Source organism: Doryrhamphus excisus, chromosome 1 (assembly GCF_030265055.1).
Source record: "Doryrhamphus excisus isolate RoL2022-K1 chromosome 1, RoL_Dexc_1.0, whole genome shotgun sequence".
NCBI classification, from domain to species: Eukaryota; Metazoa; Chordata; class Actinopteri; order Syngnathiformes; family Syngnathidae; genus Doryrhamphus; species Doryrhamphus excisus.
In genome coordinates this window covers 27,765,517-27,780,575 of record NC_080466.1, presented here as the reverse complement: position 1 = coordinate 27,780,575, position 15,059 = coordinate 27,765,517, and the positions used below count along the sequence as shown (strand labels likewise).

General features: G+C 41.3%; 1 protein-coding gene across 5 annotated transcripts in view; it reads left to right on the top strand.

Moving 5' to 3' along the window:
• The window catches only part of gphnb (gephyrin b), a 190,504-nt gene that overhangs the window by 145,881 nt on the left and 29,564 nt on the right, over nucleotides 1-15,059 (top strand). For 4 of the 5 annotated variants that reach the window (XR_009119164.1, XR_009119165.1, XM_058046186.1 and 1 more), the window contains exon 11: nucleotides 14,488-14,529. The exons of the other annotated variant lie outside the window; for it this stretch is intronic. Coding sequence is in view for 2 of the 4 variants with exons in the window: in XM_058046186.1 (XP_057902169.1) it covers nucleotides 14,488-14,529 (42 nt within the window). In the remaining 2 variants the exon portion in view is untranslated. The remainder of the gene's footprint in view (nucleotides 1-14,487; nucleotides 14,530-15,059) is intronic. 5 annotated transcript variants of the gene reach the window in all.

Sequence of the window (15,059 nt, the reverse complement as noted above, 5' to 3'; positions counted from 1 at the left end):
TTTGCATACAGTAAAGTCTCGTTATATCGATATCGATACTGCTTATTACGATACTATTTTCATTTCCCGGCAAATTTCTCGTCTTTTATGATATAATTAGTTCCGGTTAGTAAGATACCCGGTTGTTACGATAATCCGGTTACTACGATGCCCTTTTCATCTCCCGCCAGCCAATTTGGTCTGCTTATATCGATACAAAAGCAGCTTAAAGCTGAATCAATATTTGCTTAAGGATTTCAATACCACCATTAGCGAAATCTGTAAACAGCGTATTGTTTGATTTTCGGCTAACACCGTTTTGGCTTTTCCACCGACGGACGGTAATTAGAGGATTACAGGTAATTAATATGAGGTAAGTATTAAACAATCTTTTGAAGTAAAGGAGTAAATATTTGTATAATTTAGAGGGAAGATTCAGTGAATAGACTTAGTGTTTTCAGATATGTTCAATATTCTTGGCACTAGCTTTACTGATAAATTATGAAAGTAAACTTACGGTATTGCTTGATCAAAGAAGCAATCTCTTGTTGTTTGAAATAAATCTATACACTTGTATCTTAAAGATTAATATGATAAGTCAATCTACAATACTAGTAAACATCAAAAGGGATAAAAGCAGGTATAAATTGGAGTTGTGAAGCGAGATTTTTTTCAAGTATTGCAGAATAAGTAATGTAAATGTTGCAGTTTTTGTTTTCCATACATGTATTTAATTGTGTTGTATTCAGATATCTTTTTATCGCTTGCAATAATCACTGTTTTTCATATGTACATGCTGGCGTTCGTGGTTTCTCTCGTGTGTATAGAACATATGTATAGAAGAATGTCGAGTGCATTATTGAATATTTACTCAGAGTCACTATTGCAAGAGTGCGTTATGAAAATAATAAATGTTGACTTTTAATGCAGTTCGGCGCAGGATCGGATATATCGATAGTCCGGTTATATCGATATTTTTTCCGACTCCCGAGAATATTGATATAACGAGACTTTACTGTATGTCAAATGGGGCCAGTCATGTAAAGCTTATGTGTTTGTGTGTGTTTGTGTGTGTGTGTGTGCTTCCAAATGTAGTCTCCAACAACCATGGATACACATGCATACCCACAAGCATAAATATATGCTAAATAAGACATGCTTCGGGGAGAAAGTGTCCATTTTGCTGCCTAATGCAGCGCACAGCGTACAAAATGCAGATATGAAGGATTACAAGCGCTGCAGCTCTACAACCATTCATGTAAACCCATTTTCTTTTTCCCGTCACAGTTTCTCTTTTTCTTTTTTATACTCGTGCACGTGCACGACAGAGCACACACACACACACACACTTCCATGCATGCAGGAGACACAGGAAAGGGGGTGGTCGTGCCCTTCCACTCTTGTTAGCATTTAGCACAGTTACGTAATGGTGAGTTTGGATTAATGAAGCATATGGTAGGATAGGGCTTGCACTCGGGATAGCATGTGGATGTATTGTGGTAATCATGTACGGGAGGACGTATAGGAAATAATAAATAAACCACGTAGCCATCCATGCAGCCTGGATCTGAACCGCGTTGCCGTGTAGTTCTGACTGTTTCCCGTATTTATTATTTTGCAGTTGGGAATAGTTCCTGCGGGGTTCTAATGTGTATGTATGTATGTATGTAGTATGTATGTAACAGTAATGTATGCTGCATTTCCCCTAAAGGGAGGAACAACTTGTTTTTCTTTTCCCTTTTTACTATCATCACAAGACACAGTAGCTTTTACTCCTTATGAATAGTTGATATTTATTCATTCATTCATTCATTTTCTAACGCTTTTCCTCATGAGGGTCGCGGGGGGCGCTGGAGCTTATCCCAGATGTCTTTGGGCCGCATCAGGTTTTCAAAAAAAAAAAAAACGCATTTATTAAAAACAGAAAAATACACGATTTTCTACAATAAAAACTCTGATAAAATATTCTACTGTTCTCAAATATCTTAATTTTTATTTTTCTGCACAAAATAAGATGAAAAATAAATAAACAAATCAAGAATAAAGAAAATCAATCAATCAGGAATAAATAAATATAATAATAATAATAATAAAACGGCAAATAATAAAAACTTAAGAAACCACATATAGTTGGTGGGTAGACAAATTATTTTTTTTCAGATTAAAATGAACAAAGCATTATTAGAGCCCTGTAGACATGACAAAACACGACTATAGTCACATTTATACTCTTTTTATTTACAACATATTGCGCAACTGCAGGGTCTTGAGACACATGCTAACTCGCAAACTAGAGAGCTAGCGACCTAAACGGTAGCTTTCAAGTTATTTCCTTTAAACTTAAATAGCCAAAAACTTACCACTTCCACATGGATAGGGAAGATAACTATTAACAGTTATTTAACCTTTTAACATGAACATTAATCAAACGTAATAATTTTTTCTGGGTACATGATACCATACAGCATCCATATCAAACTTGCGCGGGCCTCAAACTAGTGTCCTGCGGGCCCATTTGGCCCGCGGGCCGCATGTTTGAGACCCCTGCGTTACGTTGTTTTGGCTTTACTATTTTTGTGTTTGGATGTTGCTTCAGAAAGCCAATATACAATGTAGTACTCTCCTCTCCGACCTTGTTTGGCTTGGGAGCAAAGGCCAAGGCTTATGTAAATCACTTCCTGTCTTTCCTGCCCCGAATATGGCAAGTGATTCACGGTGCACTGGCTGGCGCAATTCAGCCCACGTCACTCGCATGACCTTAGTTGATGATTTATTTCCATTCTGGTCACAAACCAAGGACATCATGCGTACTTGGTTGCAAACCAGCTCCCTCATGTTACAAACACGAGGAAAACAAAAGCTGCCGTTGCAATAAATGTAGCTTTAAAGTCCAGCACGTTTTTCCACATCTGCCGTATTCGTCTTTGTCATTTTTAACTATATCTTAGGGTATATATACCCTATATATAGTATATATATAGTATAGTATAGTATAGTATATAGTATAGTATATATATAGGGTATATATATATATATATATATATATATCTTAGGGTGAGTCCAGCTACCCTACGGAGGAAACTCATTTCAGCCGCCTGTATCCACGATCTCATTCTTTCGGTCATGACCCAAAACTAATGACCATAGATCGACCGGTAAATTGAGAGCTTTGCCCTCCGAGAGGGGCTCAGAGTAGAGCGGATGCCTCCCGGACGCCTCCCTGGTGAGGTGTTCTGGGCATGCCCAGCCGGGAAAAGGCAGACCTAGGACACGCTGGAGGGACTATGTCTCACAGCTGGCCTGGGAACGCCTTGTTGTCCTCCCGGTGGACCTGGAGGAGGTGGCCGGGGACCGGAAAGTCTGGGCTTCTCTACTAAGACTGCTGCCCCTTGCGACCCGGACCCGGATAAGCGTAGGAAAATGGATGGATGGATAAATGGACATGTGTTAATTTCAAGTGTTTTCATCTGAATGATATCCATCTCATCTGCTGTATTTTAGCAGAGAACATCATGTTGGTTACTTTTCAGGGAAAATTCAATTCAGGGAATTCGGGTATTCAAAGGATTCAAAGAATTGCAAGTCGTCCATGCAATGACATTCTTTAGTTCGCTCTGCCTCAATTGCCCTAAAACGCTCATAATTGCTTTGGATGAAATAAATCAAATCTATCATTTTTTTATTGGAGCTGATGATACATGTTTTATTACAATTTCTTTCTGCTCAATGATAATCGAACCTGAGTCAAAAACAAATGTGAGAGCGATGATGTGTATAATCTTTGATGAAAATAACTACTGACGGAGGTTTATTGACATGTGTGACGAGATCCGACAGAAGGAAAAGTGATTTCTGTGTTAAAATGCCAACAAAAGGAGCTGCTAGCGTGGCGGTCTATTGATCCCGGTTCTTATAATCCTTTGGCGTTACTTGTTGTGTTTTTTAGTGTTGTGTTTTTTTTAGTGTTGTGTCTTCCTGTTTTGCTATGAAGACACAAATGTGTTGACCCGCAGTCAACATCTGGGATGTATTATTGTTTTTGTTTATGTGTGGCGATCATTTTATTCAAGTATATCTTCTCAAGGGACATTACAGTAGAAATGAAACCAGATGTACTTTACAGTATACAGCTTGTACAGTATATATATACTTTTACCACCCGCTGAAAATAACGCCACACAAAGTCATTATCATCAAAATGGCTGGCAACACAAGAGTACCAAGTTTTAATACTGTTGGAAGTAGTATCGGTTACGGTGCTAAAACTCAACTCACCTACGAACATTTAACCTTGCTTTGACCTTGAATGGAGACGTAATTGTTGATAAGAACACTGCCTTTGTGTTCCTCAAGAAGATGCTTGTTTTACGTTAGCATTTTTTTTTTACCTAAGGACTGGACTGGTCCCATGCTGGAAGACACGGCCATCCAGACGAGAGCAGACATCTTGTTGTCGCTGCTGTGTGTTATTTCTCCAACTCAGTAGTGGGTTTTAATCAAAAATGCTGGAGCGATGGAGCGGAGTTTCAAGTATTAGCAAGAATGTGTGATTAAAAATACATTATGGCACCCATTATGTCATTGTATGGTCATATCACTTTCATACTTTGGTACGTGACATAAAAACAAAAAATTAAAATTAAAATTAAAATTATATAGGAAAGCAGGAAGTGGCAAGCATGCTAGCATTCTAAAAAAAACATTTGAGAAACACTATTGATTTCAAGAAAAATCCTTGTCTAAAAATCCAGTTCAATGTTCATTTATCAATTTCATTCATCATTTATTAATTATTTCACATTGTTCTCTACATGTAACACTATAATTATTCTCTATAAAATATATTTTTACAGAGAATTAATTATCGGTAATTGATTAAAAAAAATTCTGATGAGAAAAAAAATTATTCCTGTGAAGAAAGCATTAGTCCTTAGTTAGTTGGTAAATAAATATTTAGAGGTTATCACATGGTTTGTCTGGTATCAGGCCCCGTATCATGCCCCCAAGTGTCAGTAGCACTCTAGCTAGCACGCGGGGGCATGATACTGGGCCTGATACCAGACAAACCATGTGATGATCTTATTATCACATACTATTTAATCATGAGCTTATTATCACGTACTTTCGTTTTTCCATCATGTAACGTGCCAGAGAGTTGAATTTTGATTTGAGAGAATCACTGTTCCGCGTGACTGTGAATGCACCAGGGGTGGGAGCGTGTCGTGTTGAGGAAGCACTGTTGCGTTGCTGGCGGTGGTTGCAACGGCGTGGTTACGGCCGACAGTAGTCAATATTGTTGTGTAATAAAAGCTTGTTAGCGATCACAGTCGTGTCCTTTCCATAGCGTCGGCAATGACGTTACAATAAACATAGACACGTATTTGTCTAACTCAGGCGGGGGAATACTTTCTACCAGTCTTCGTTCATTCTTGCAGTTGCAGTCGCCCTTGGTTTTCCGATTTGTATTTGCATTTTTAGTTTTTTCGATCATTTCAAGAGTGTCCTCCTCATTAATGGTGATAAAACGTTCCATTTCTAATATTCTGTTTGCTATTTTCCCTATTTGTCTTTCGCCGGGAGTGTCAACCGCTGACATGTTGACAGAGCACAGACGGCAGCAAAACAAACGCTCGTGTGCTGTTCTCTGATTGGTTGTTTCACGCGCACGATACCAGAGCAGCGCGCTCTGATTGGACAGCTACGGGGGCTGATACTGACATGGTTAAACTCTATAGTTTATCAGTATCACTGCCCTGGGCATTGACACAGTATCATTTCGGCCTTTTCCCGTATCATTCATGGGCGGTTTCTAGGGTACAGGGCCAATTAACACTGTAGTATGTGATAATACCCATTATGTCATTGTATGGTCATATCACCTCGTACTTCGGTACGGGACAAAAAAAAAATTAATAAAAAAAAATAACTTAAACTATATTAGGAAAGCAGGAAGTGAACAAATGTAACAGTTACTGATTGTAAAAGTACCAGATGGAGGGGTAGGATTTAATAAGCTTTGCTTCTTCCTACTCCTTTTGGACATGTGGAACTGTGAACTGATTATGTGATGCATTCAATTGTAATCTGATGCATGTTCAAATGAAATTAAACCATTACCATATTTCTTTTTGGATAAAATACATATCCCATTCTGTACATCATGATCCAGTTTTCCTCGTGTTGTGAACCCTTCCAGGTTTATTCCCCTTTAGAAAGGATTCATGGCAGTTGTTACATGCTTTTGTGTTTGTGCTGAAATAATGCCACATTTGTTTTTGGGTCTGACGGTATTGATCTCCTTTTGTTGTCTTTGTGTGTGTTGTGTGTGTGTGTGTGTGTGTGTGTGTGTGCGGCAGCAGCAGAACTAGATATGTGTTATTGTCTTCTTGTCCCGGGCCCATAAAGTGGCTTGCTTGTCTTCTTGGTCGGCTGGAGGTGGAGAGGATTTATGGGATAGGGAAGGTGAGGAAGGAAAAAAGGGATATAAAGCAGGAGGAGGAGAGTTAACGATCTAGAGAGGACAAGGCGAAGAGAGTGGGGGGGTGATAGGAAGTAATGCAGATGGAGTTAGGCCTGTGTGTCACAGCTCACCTCCGCCATGGTGGCGACAACGAGAGCGACGGAGCACACACACAGTAAAGACCACCCATGCACATCACAGCTCCCTCCATACGCGCTGCGAGAGCCTCGTCTCTTCTCCCATCTTGCGTTTTTGTCGTTGTCACTCTCCCTCCAGCGCCGCTCTCGCCTCTCCTCCTCGCTCTCTTTCTCTCTCTCTCTCTCTCGCCCGCCCATACACACACTTACTGTAAAGCATGCGCACGTCCTCCTGGTGCCGCCGAGCTCATTCTGTTGCGACTCCAGGCAGAAGATGGTAAGTGGTGGTCTTTCCTTTCTGTATAGTAGACAGCATTGAACGGTTTTAGCATGATGGGTGTGCCTGTTTGTCATTTTGTAGTCTATGGATGCATTTCAATGCTAAACACATTGAATATAAATCTGTGTGTGTGTGGATAAATGTTCCTGGTGATGATGAGGTGATGCTTTCAGCCCTCTGAGTGAGTTATGAGGTGAAGAGGTATGAGGTTGAGTTAAGGGTGAAGGTGCTGAGTGATCTACTAAAAGTGACCAGGTACCAAACTGGAGGCAAAAGGCTCAAGGATGAGGGAGATGAACTTTGAGTGCTTTATTTCCTGCTCATGCAAAAGAGTCCATTGATTCTTACTACACTTTTTGGTGCGCAGAAATAGAAATGAGCATCATGTTGATTAAAAATAGATTTAAAAAATAGTGTGGAAGCAGCACCTTCAAAGTCCATGTGCAGAAATACCGTCATCAATATGAGCTTTTTTTACACTCCCGTCGTTGTGTGGCTCAGTCGCTATGAACTTGTATTCTCGTCTGTTGGTGATGTCGACCGTTCCTGCAACAGTCACACTGCCAGACTAATCAATAGTCCACAAGTGACTTTTTCCGCACACACCAATTAGCTTAGCATATAGCATTCATGCATGAAAATCCATCCATTTTAGATTAGATTAGATTATATTCAACTTTATTGTTATTGCTATGTCACTGGTACAGGGCAACAAAATGCAGTTAGCATCCAACCAGAAGTGCAAATTTATAGTAAATCGTATATTCATTCATTCATTCATTTTCTACCGCTTTTTCCTCACGAGGGTCGCAGGGGGTGCTGGAGCCTATCCCAGCTGTCTTTGAACGAGAGGCGGTGTACACCCTGTACTGGTGGCCAGCCAATCACAGGGCACATATAGACAAACAACCATTCACACTCACATTCATACCTATGGACAATTTGGAGTCGCTAATTAACCTAGCATGTTTTTGGAATGTGGGAGGAAACCGGAGTACCGGGAGAAAACCCACGCATGCACGGGGAGAACATGCAAACTCCAAACAGAGGTGACCGAGGGTGGAATTGAACCCTGGTCTCCTAGCTGTGAGGTCTGCGCGCTATAATATATAGGAAAATATATAGTATATATAGTAAAATATAGTACATTTATAGTAAATAATAAGTAAATATAGAAATAATGGAGTTGTAAATGGACAGATATATATGCAAACTATAACAGGCTATGACTATGATACAGTGTGGATATATACAGGGATATAAATGACTATAGTATGGCTATTGCAGATTCTACAGATTATAATAAACAGTATGATCTATGAATGTGACAAGATATAATAACAGTAATATGTACAGTAGTTACAGTATTTTTGATGCTGCTATGCCTCACTCCCGTCGCGGGTATGCTGGAGCCTATCCCAGCCGTCAGACAATTATTCACACTCATATTCATACCTATGGACAATTTGGAGTCGGCAATTAACCTAGAATGCAAACTTGACATGATGCCCAAGCGGAGAATGGAACCCGGGTCTTCACGTTCTCCTGACTGTGTGGCCTACATGCTAACCACTCGCCTACCGTGCAGAAAACGGATTGTCACCTGTCTCTCCATCAGGCAAAATTATACATTTCATTTCAACAAAAATCTTGCATATTTGTGGCGGTGTTACACATCTAGTTAAATCGCACATTTTTATTGATGTTGTACCGACCCTAATAGGATGTTTATGACCACCAAATGTTTGTTTGTTTTGACGCTCAGACGGTTTTGAGTCCCTCCGCCACTACTTCACATGGGAAAGAAGAAAAACAGGCTTTGCTACATGTCAGTTTTGTCATTTGTTTTTCGTCAGCGTTAGCATCGCAGTTCACATTTTGTCAAACAAATATAAGAACACCATCAACAGCTAGCATACAGTACATATATTAGCAATAATGGTGTAAAAGAAGAAAATGCATAGAATTTTCAAAATGAGTTAAACTGCATAAACATTGGCATATATTTTTATTCGAGGCGAGTCGATATTCGTATACATGTCGGTAGCATGTCCACACACAGAAGCGGTTTCAGTAAGGTAATCAATAAATGTGATTATAATAGGCTATACATTCAATGACAGCTAACATTAGTAGCTAAACATTGCCAAATGGCTATCATTAGCTGACAACAAACACCCCAAAATATAAAAACAAATTTACTATTACTACTTACTCAAAGCAGGAAGACGGCGGGTGGAGTACAGTTGAAAGTTAGTGCCCCCCCGGCAGCTTTTTTATGTTGAGCTATTGATGAGTTACAATACATATTTATCTTCAAGATGGATCAAATACACACACACAGTTGCATACAAACCATTTAAAGCTACAGACACACAACAGCGTGTTCCTAGTATTATTTAGTCATAACTTTACTTTGGAGTACTTTGGATACGTGAAAAGTATGTAATCATTCAGAAACAACGTAAAAAATTGCCGGGCTAACATTTTTCTTCCAGTTTAACACAAATAAACCAAATAATTTGGATGTACTGTTTATGCTGGCTCGGATGTCGCATCATCAAAATGGAAGATTATTCATTATTTAAAGCAATCTGCAGCTGTGCGTGGCGTTAATAATTTAGCAATGCTAGCTAAATGTTAGAAGTTTGATACATTATTAGAACAAGCAGCAGACAGAAAAAAAGGATTTTCTGTCTGATTTTGGATACACACACATATACACACATATACACACACCCCTTGTCTGGCTCATACTAAAAAGACCATTTGGGTCAAACTGCTTTGGGCTTGAAGTCAAAATAATTGCAGTGTCCTCATTCATGCGTGTGTATGTGATGTGTGTGTGTGTGTGTTCTTCAGCCTATATTCGCATGTAAATTGACTTTTTTCTGTTTTCTGACAAAAGTGTGTGATGTGTTTGCATCCTCATGAATAGATGGTGTGTTAGCTTTGTCTGCGTCTATGCGATATTACTCACGCTGTAGCAGTTTGCCTCCAGGCGGTACGGCGAGAGAGAGAGAGAGAGAATAGGAAGAATTGGTAGGAAAGGAAAAAGAGACACTGGAGGACAGACAGGAAATGAAAGAGGACCAGATGAGAGCGTCTGACCAGCTGGACCCGGCGTGCTCATTGGCCATGTGGGTTGATGGGAAGCGGGGGAGACTGGCGAGTGTCGTAACGCGGGCTCCGTCAAATCTGCTGCGTTCGCTCCTGCTCTGTGCCAACGCTGGCAAACGCACTCAGAAGCTCATTAATTTCTATTTTCTAATTCCTGTCTAATACGGTGGGACATGGAGACAGCCATGGGAGGCCTGTGATGAATAAACGTGCTGGAGGATGAAGCACTTAGATGTGCCTCGTCAGCTTTGGTTATTAGTTTGCTTGGCTTCTGCTACGACTATGACAGTGGAGCCTACAAAGCTGAACACAATGCTTTCAGATGCTGGTTGACTTCCTTATAATCATAATAATAATAATAATAATGTGGAGTCGATTTATGCAACATTATCCACACCTGGGATGCTGGAGCCTATCCCAGCTGTCTTCAGGCGAGAGGCGCGGGGTACACCCCGGACTGGTGGCCAGCCAATCACAGGGCACATATAGACAAACAACCATTCACAACATTCATTCATTTTCTACCGCTTATACACACTAGGGGTGCTGGAGCCTATCCCAGCTGTCTTCAGGCGAGAGGCGCGGGGTACACCCCGGACTGGTGGCCAGCCAATCACAGGGCACATATAGACAAACAACCATTCACAACATTCATTCATTTTCTACCGCTTATCCTCACTAGGGGTGCTGGAGCCTATCCCAGCTGTCTTCGGGCAAGAGGCGGGGTACACCCTGGGAATAGTAGTCGTACCGGAGAGTTGTAGCATAATTCAGCCTTTAGTTCCCCAACATTCAGCCACTGGAGCTGTCCAGTGCTGATCTCAAGCCCAGATAAATAGCATCAGGAAAGCATGTGGTAATGTTAATTCATTCATTCATTCATTTTCTACCGCTTATCCTCACTAGGGTCGCGGGGGTGCTGGAGCCTATCCCAGCTGTCTTCAGGCAAGAGGCGGGGTACACCCTGGACTGGTGGCCAGCCAATCACAGGGCACATATAGACAAACAACCATTCACACTCACATTCATACCTATGGACAATCTGGAGTCGTCAATTAACCTAGCATGTTTTTGGAATGTGGGAGGAAACCGGAGTACCCGGAGAAAACCCACACATGCACAGGGAGAACATGCAAACTCCACACAGGCATGTCCGAGGGTGGAATTGAACTTGGGTCTCCTAGCTGTGAGGTCTGCGCGCTAACCACTAGACCGCCATGCAACCAGACTTCCTTATTATAGTAATAATAATAATAATGTGGAGTCAATTCATGCAACCTTATTCTCACCTGGGTCACAGGTATGCTGGAGCCTATCCCAGCTGTCTTCGGGCAAGAGGCAGGGTACACCCTGGACTGGTGGCCAGCCAATCACAGGGCACATATAGACAAACAACCATTCACACTCACATTCATACCTATGGACAATTTGGAGTCGCTACTTAACCTAGCATGTTTTTGGAATGTGGGAGGAAACCGGAGAAAACCCACGCATGCACGGGGAGAACATGCAAACTCCACACAGACATGTCCGAGGGTGGAATTCAACCCAGGTCTTCTAGCTGTGAGGTATGCGCGCTAAACACGCAACCGCTGGGCAGCCCCCATTCACAACATTCATTCATTCACTACAGCTTTGCCTCACAAGGGTCACGGGGGTGCTGGGGCCTATCCCAGCTGTCTTCAGGTGAGAGGCGGGGTACACCCTGGACTGGTGGCCAGCCAATCACAGGGCACATATAGACAAACAACCATTCACACTCACATTCATACCTATGGACAATTTGGAGTGGCCAATTAACCTAGCATGTTTTTGGAATGTGGGAGGAAACCGGAGTACCCGGACAAAACATCACAACATGACCATGCAAACTCCACACAGAGATATCCAAGCAGAGAATCGAACCCAATCTTTCCGATCTCCTGAATCTGTGGCCTACACTCGTTTATCCCTGTACTGAGCAGGCAGACAATTTCCATATCACTTTAAGTTCCATTGCTGGTTCTATGGTTATCATCACACTTTTCTGCTTAGCCATTACTGGTGCCTTTCTGTGATAAACCAAAGATAAAATTATATCAGTAGTCGATCCCAAACCAGGAATTTAATGACCATTAACTTTTGAAGCATATTTCTTAATAGAATGTCGGTTAAATTCCAAATTGTTGGAGTCAGGTATTTATGAGAAAATAAGCTTGCTATTGTTGCCCTCCTTTTCTATGTTTCACGCAACCTAACTGACTGACATGCCGATGATTCCCTTCCTGTTTGATGCAGACGACTTCTGTGAATCTACAGCATTTTAATTAGAGACGGGGAGACACGATTCATATCTCGTTGACAGCCCCTCTTTATTAAAGCGATTTGTTATATCATCTAAAATGCTACTGTGTCATAATGAAAGGCTTGGTTTTAACTAATTGCTTTAGTAATAATTCATAATGAGCTTGCCTTTGGTTGCTGGCAGCTTTTGGTGTGCGGGAATAGAAGTGATATTTCTTTATAGATGTGCGTGCCAAGGATGTGTCACATTTGGAGGAAGATGGTGTACCGGGATAGCATATGCCTTAAGAAGGTTGTGTTTATGTGCTTGTTTGAATTGGGAAAAAAAAAAAAAAGAAATGTCATTTAGCACCTGTCTCCGGCATCGTACGTCTGTCAAAAAAAAAATGGTGATAAAAATGGGATTCATCCAGCAATATTTATACTCAGCCATCTGTGCTTTTTTATTAGGCAACCCCCAAAATATGTGTTTTCTCTCTCATAAAGCACAATGTGTTCAATTGCTGCTGATTAGCGCTACTTCAGGATAATATAAGGGTCGTAGAATGGACTGGAATGTTGAAAACATGCATGATTTATTATATTTGGCAAACAAGTCACTATGTTTTATGTGTTTACAAAGTTGCTCCCAAGAACAGTTCAGGAAAGAGCAAAGTTGCACGGTGGTTGAGTGGTTAGCGTGCAGACCTCACTGCTAGGAGACCAGGGTTCAATTCCAGCCTCGGCTATCTCTGTGTGGCGTTTGCATGTTCTCGCCGTGTATGCGTGGGTTTTCATTTTCCGGGTACTCCGGTTTCCTCCCACATTCCAAAAACATGCTAGGTTAATTAGCGACTCCAAATTGTCCATAGGTATGAATGTGAGTGTGAATGGTTTTTTGTCTATACGTATGTGCCTTGTGATTGGCTGGCCACCAGTCTAGGGTGTACCCCGCCTCTCGTCCAAAGACAGCTGGGATAGGCTCCAGCACCCCTGCGACCCTCGTGAGGATAAGCGGTAGAAAATGAATGAACTTTATACTGATACGTATATATAATGAACTTTATACTGATATTACCCAATATAGTAGACATAATAAGAGAAAATAAGACGTTTTTACGCTGCAGGGCGGATGAGTGATTAGCACGAGGGCCTGAGCTAGGAGACCCGAGTTCAATCCCACCCTTAGTCATCTCTGTGTGGAGTTTGCATGTTCTCCCCGTGCATGCATGGGTTTTCTCCGGGTACTCCGGTTTCCTCCCACATTCTAAAAACATGCTAGGTTAATTAGTTACTCCAAATTGTCCATAGGTATGAATGTGAGTGTGAATGGTTGTTTGTCTATATGTGCCCTGTGATTGGCTGGCCACCAGTCCAGGGTGTACCCCGCCTCTCAACTGAAGACAACAAGATGGGACAATTGTAACATTACAGCCAATCAAATCTATTTTTTTTGTATCATTATCAGTCATTTTATTAATTTGTAAGTCTTATTTTATTAAATAAAATAAGAAAGTGACCACCTGCATAAATATGATGCAATCCAGTGTACATTGTATCAGTACAAAAATGGCTATAAAGACTATAAATAAATATATATAAATACATATTTTCTTATTTTTATTAATTGTAATATGTATGCATTATATATACTGGAACTATATTGTTATTCAATTTATTATTTATTATATTCATTCGAAATAGACTTTCTTTATTGTCTTTGCACAATAACACAGCAGTGAAATTGTCAACGAAATGTTGTTGCCCGGCTCCCGTATAATAAATAATAATAATAATGTGGTGAATAAATAGATGACATCAAATATGAACAACAATGTACAGCGTAAACAGTAAATTGCACGAATAATTTAAATAATTATGAATTAAAGTGAGCTTTTTTTGCAGCATATTATGTAGCATATACATGTATGCATATTGTATGTGAATGTCGGAAGCCCCCCACCCTAAAACATGTCAGGAGTGACACCTCCTACCTGCTGTCCTGACCTGACCTGCTCTGTCCTACCTTGTCCAGTCCGGTCCAGTCCTGCCCTGGTCTGTCTGTCCCATATTTTGTTGCCTTGGTCCAATCCGAGACAGTCACACAGAGATCGATAATCCCAAGACAGGGGCGGGGGGGCTCTTCAGTCTCTGTGTGCCTCTGTCCACTCCTGCTCGACCCAGCTTTGGCTCTGATAACCCTCTTTCTCTCCCCCCTCCCCCCCTTTCCTTTTTTTTTGTGGCACCAGGCGCGGCTCCCCTCCTGTTCATCCACCCTAAGCATTGCTGAGGTACTCCTGCATGTGTTTTGATGCGTTTTTACAGGACACCATTATTTCTTCTTCTCTTCTCAAATCGCACCACTTCCTGCACGGCATGATTTTGTTTCCTGCTCAAAATCCTTGAGTGCATGTTTGTGTTGTTTGTGTTGTTTGTTTACTCCTCATATCTCTTTCTTGTATGTCTTTTTTCTGCTATAATCTAACCCTCGCCTTGCTCTCCACCCTAACACCATCACTTAGCATATTCCTTAACTCTGTTCAACCTCAGGAATGGAGTTGAACACTGCACCAACGATGTATTTGAACTAAGTGATTTTTTTCTACCCTCTGTGTCCGCGCCATTGGTGTCTCACTTGGTGTTTGTGCTGCAAGCGTTTAGCGGCTCCTCAATGCCGCTTGTTGCGCTGGCCCAAGGCCCAGTGATGGTGATCCGTGGCTGATAAAAGGCGTGACCGAGCTAACACTTGTCCAATCTGATCTCACAATCCATTGATCTTCCGTACTTGCACGATAATGAGAGTCTGGGAACGCCGCGTTTT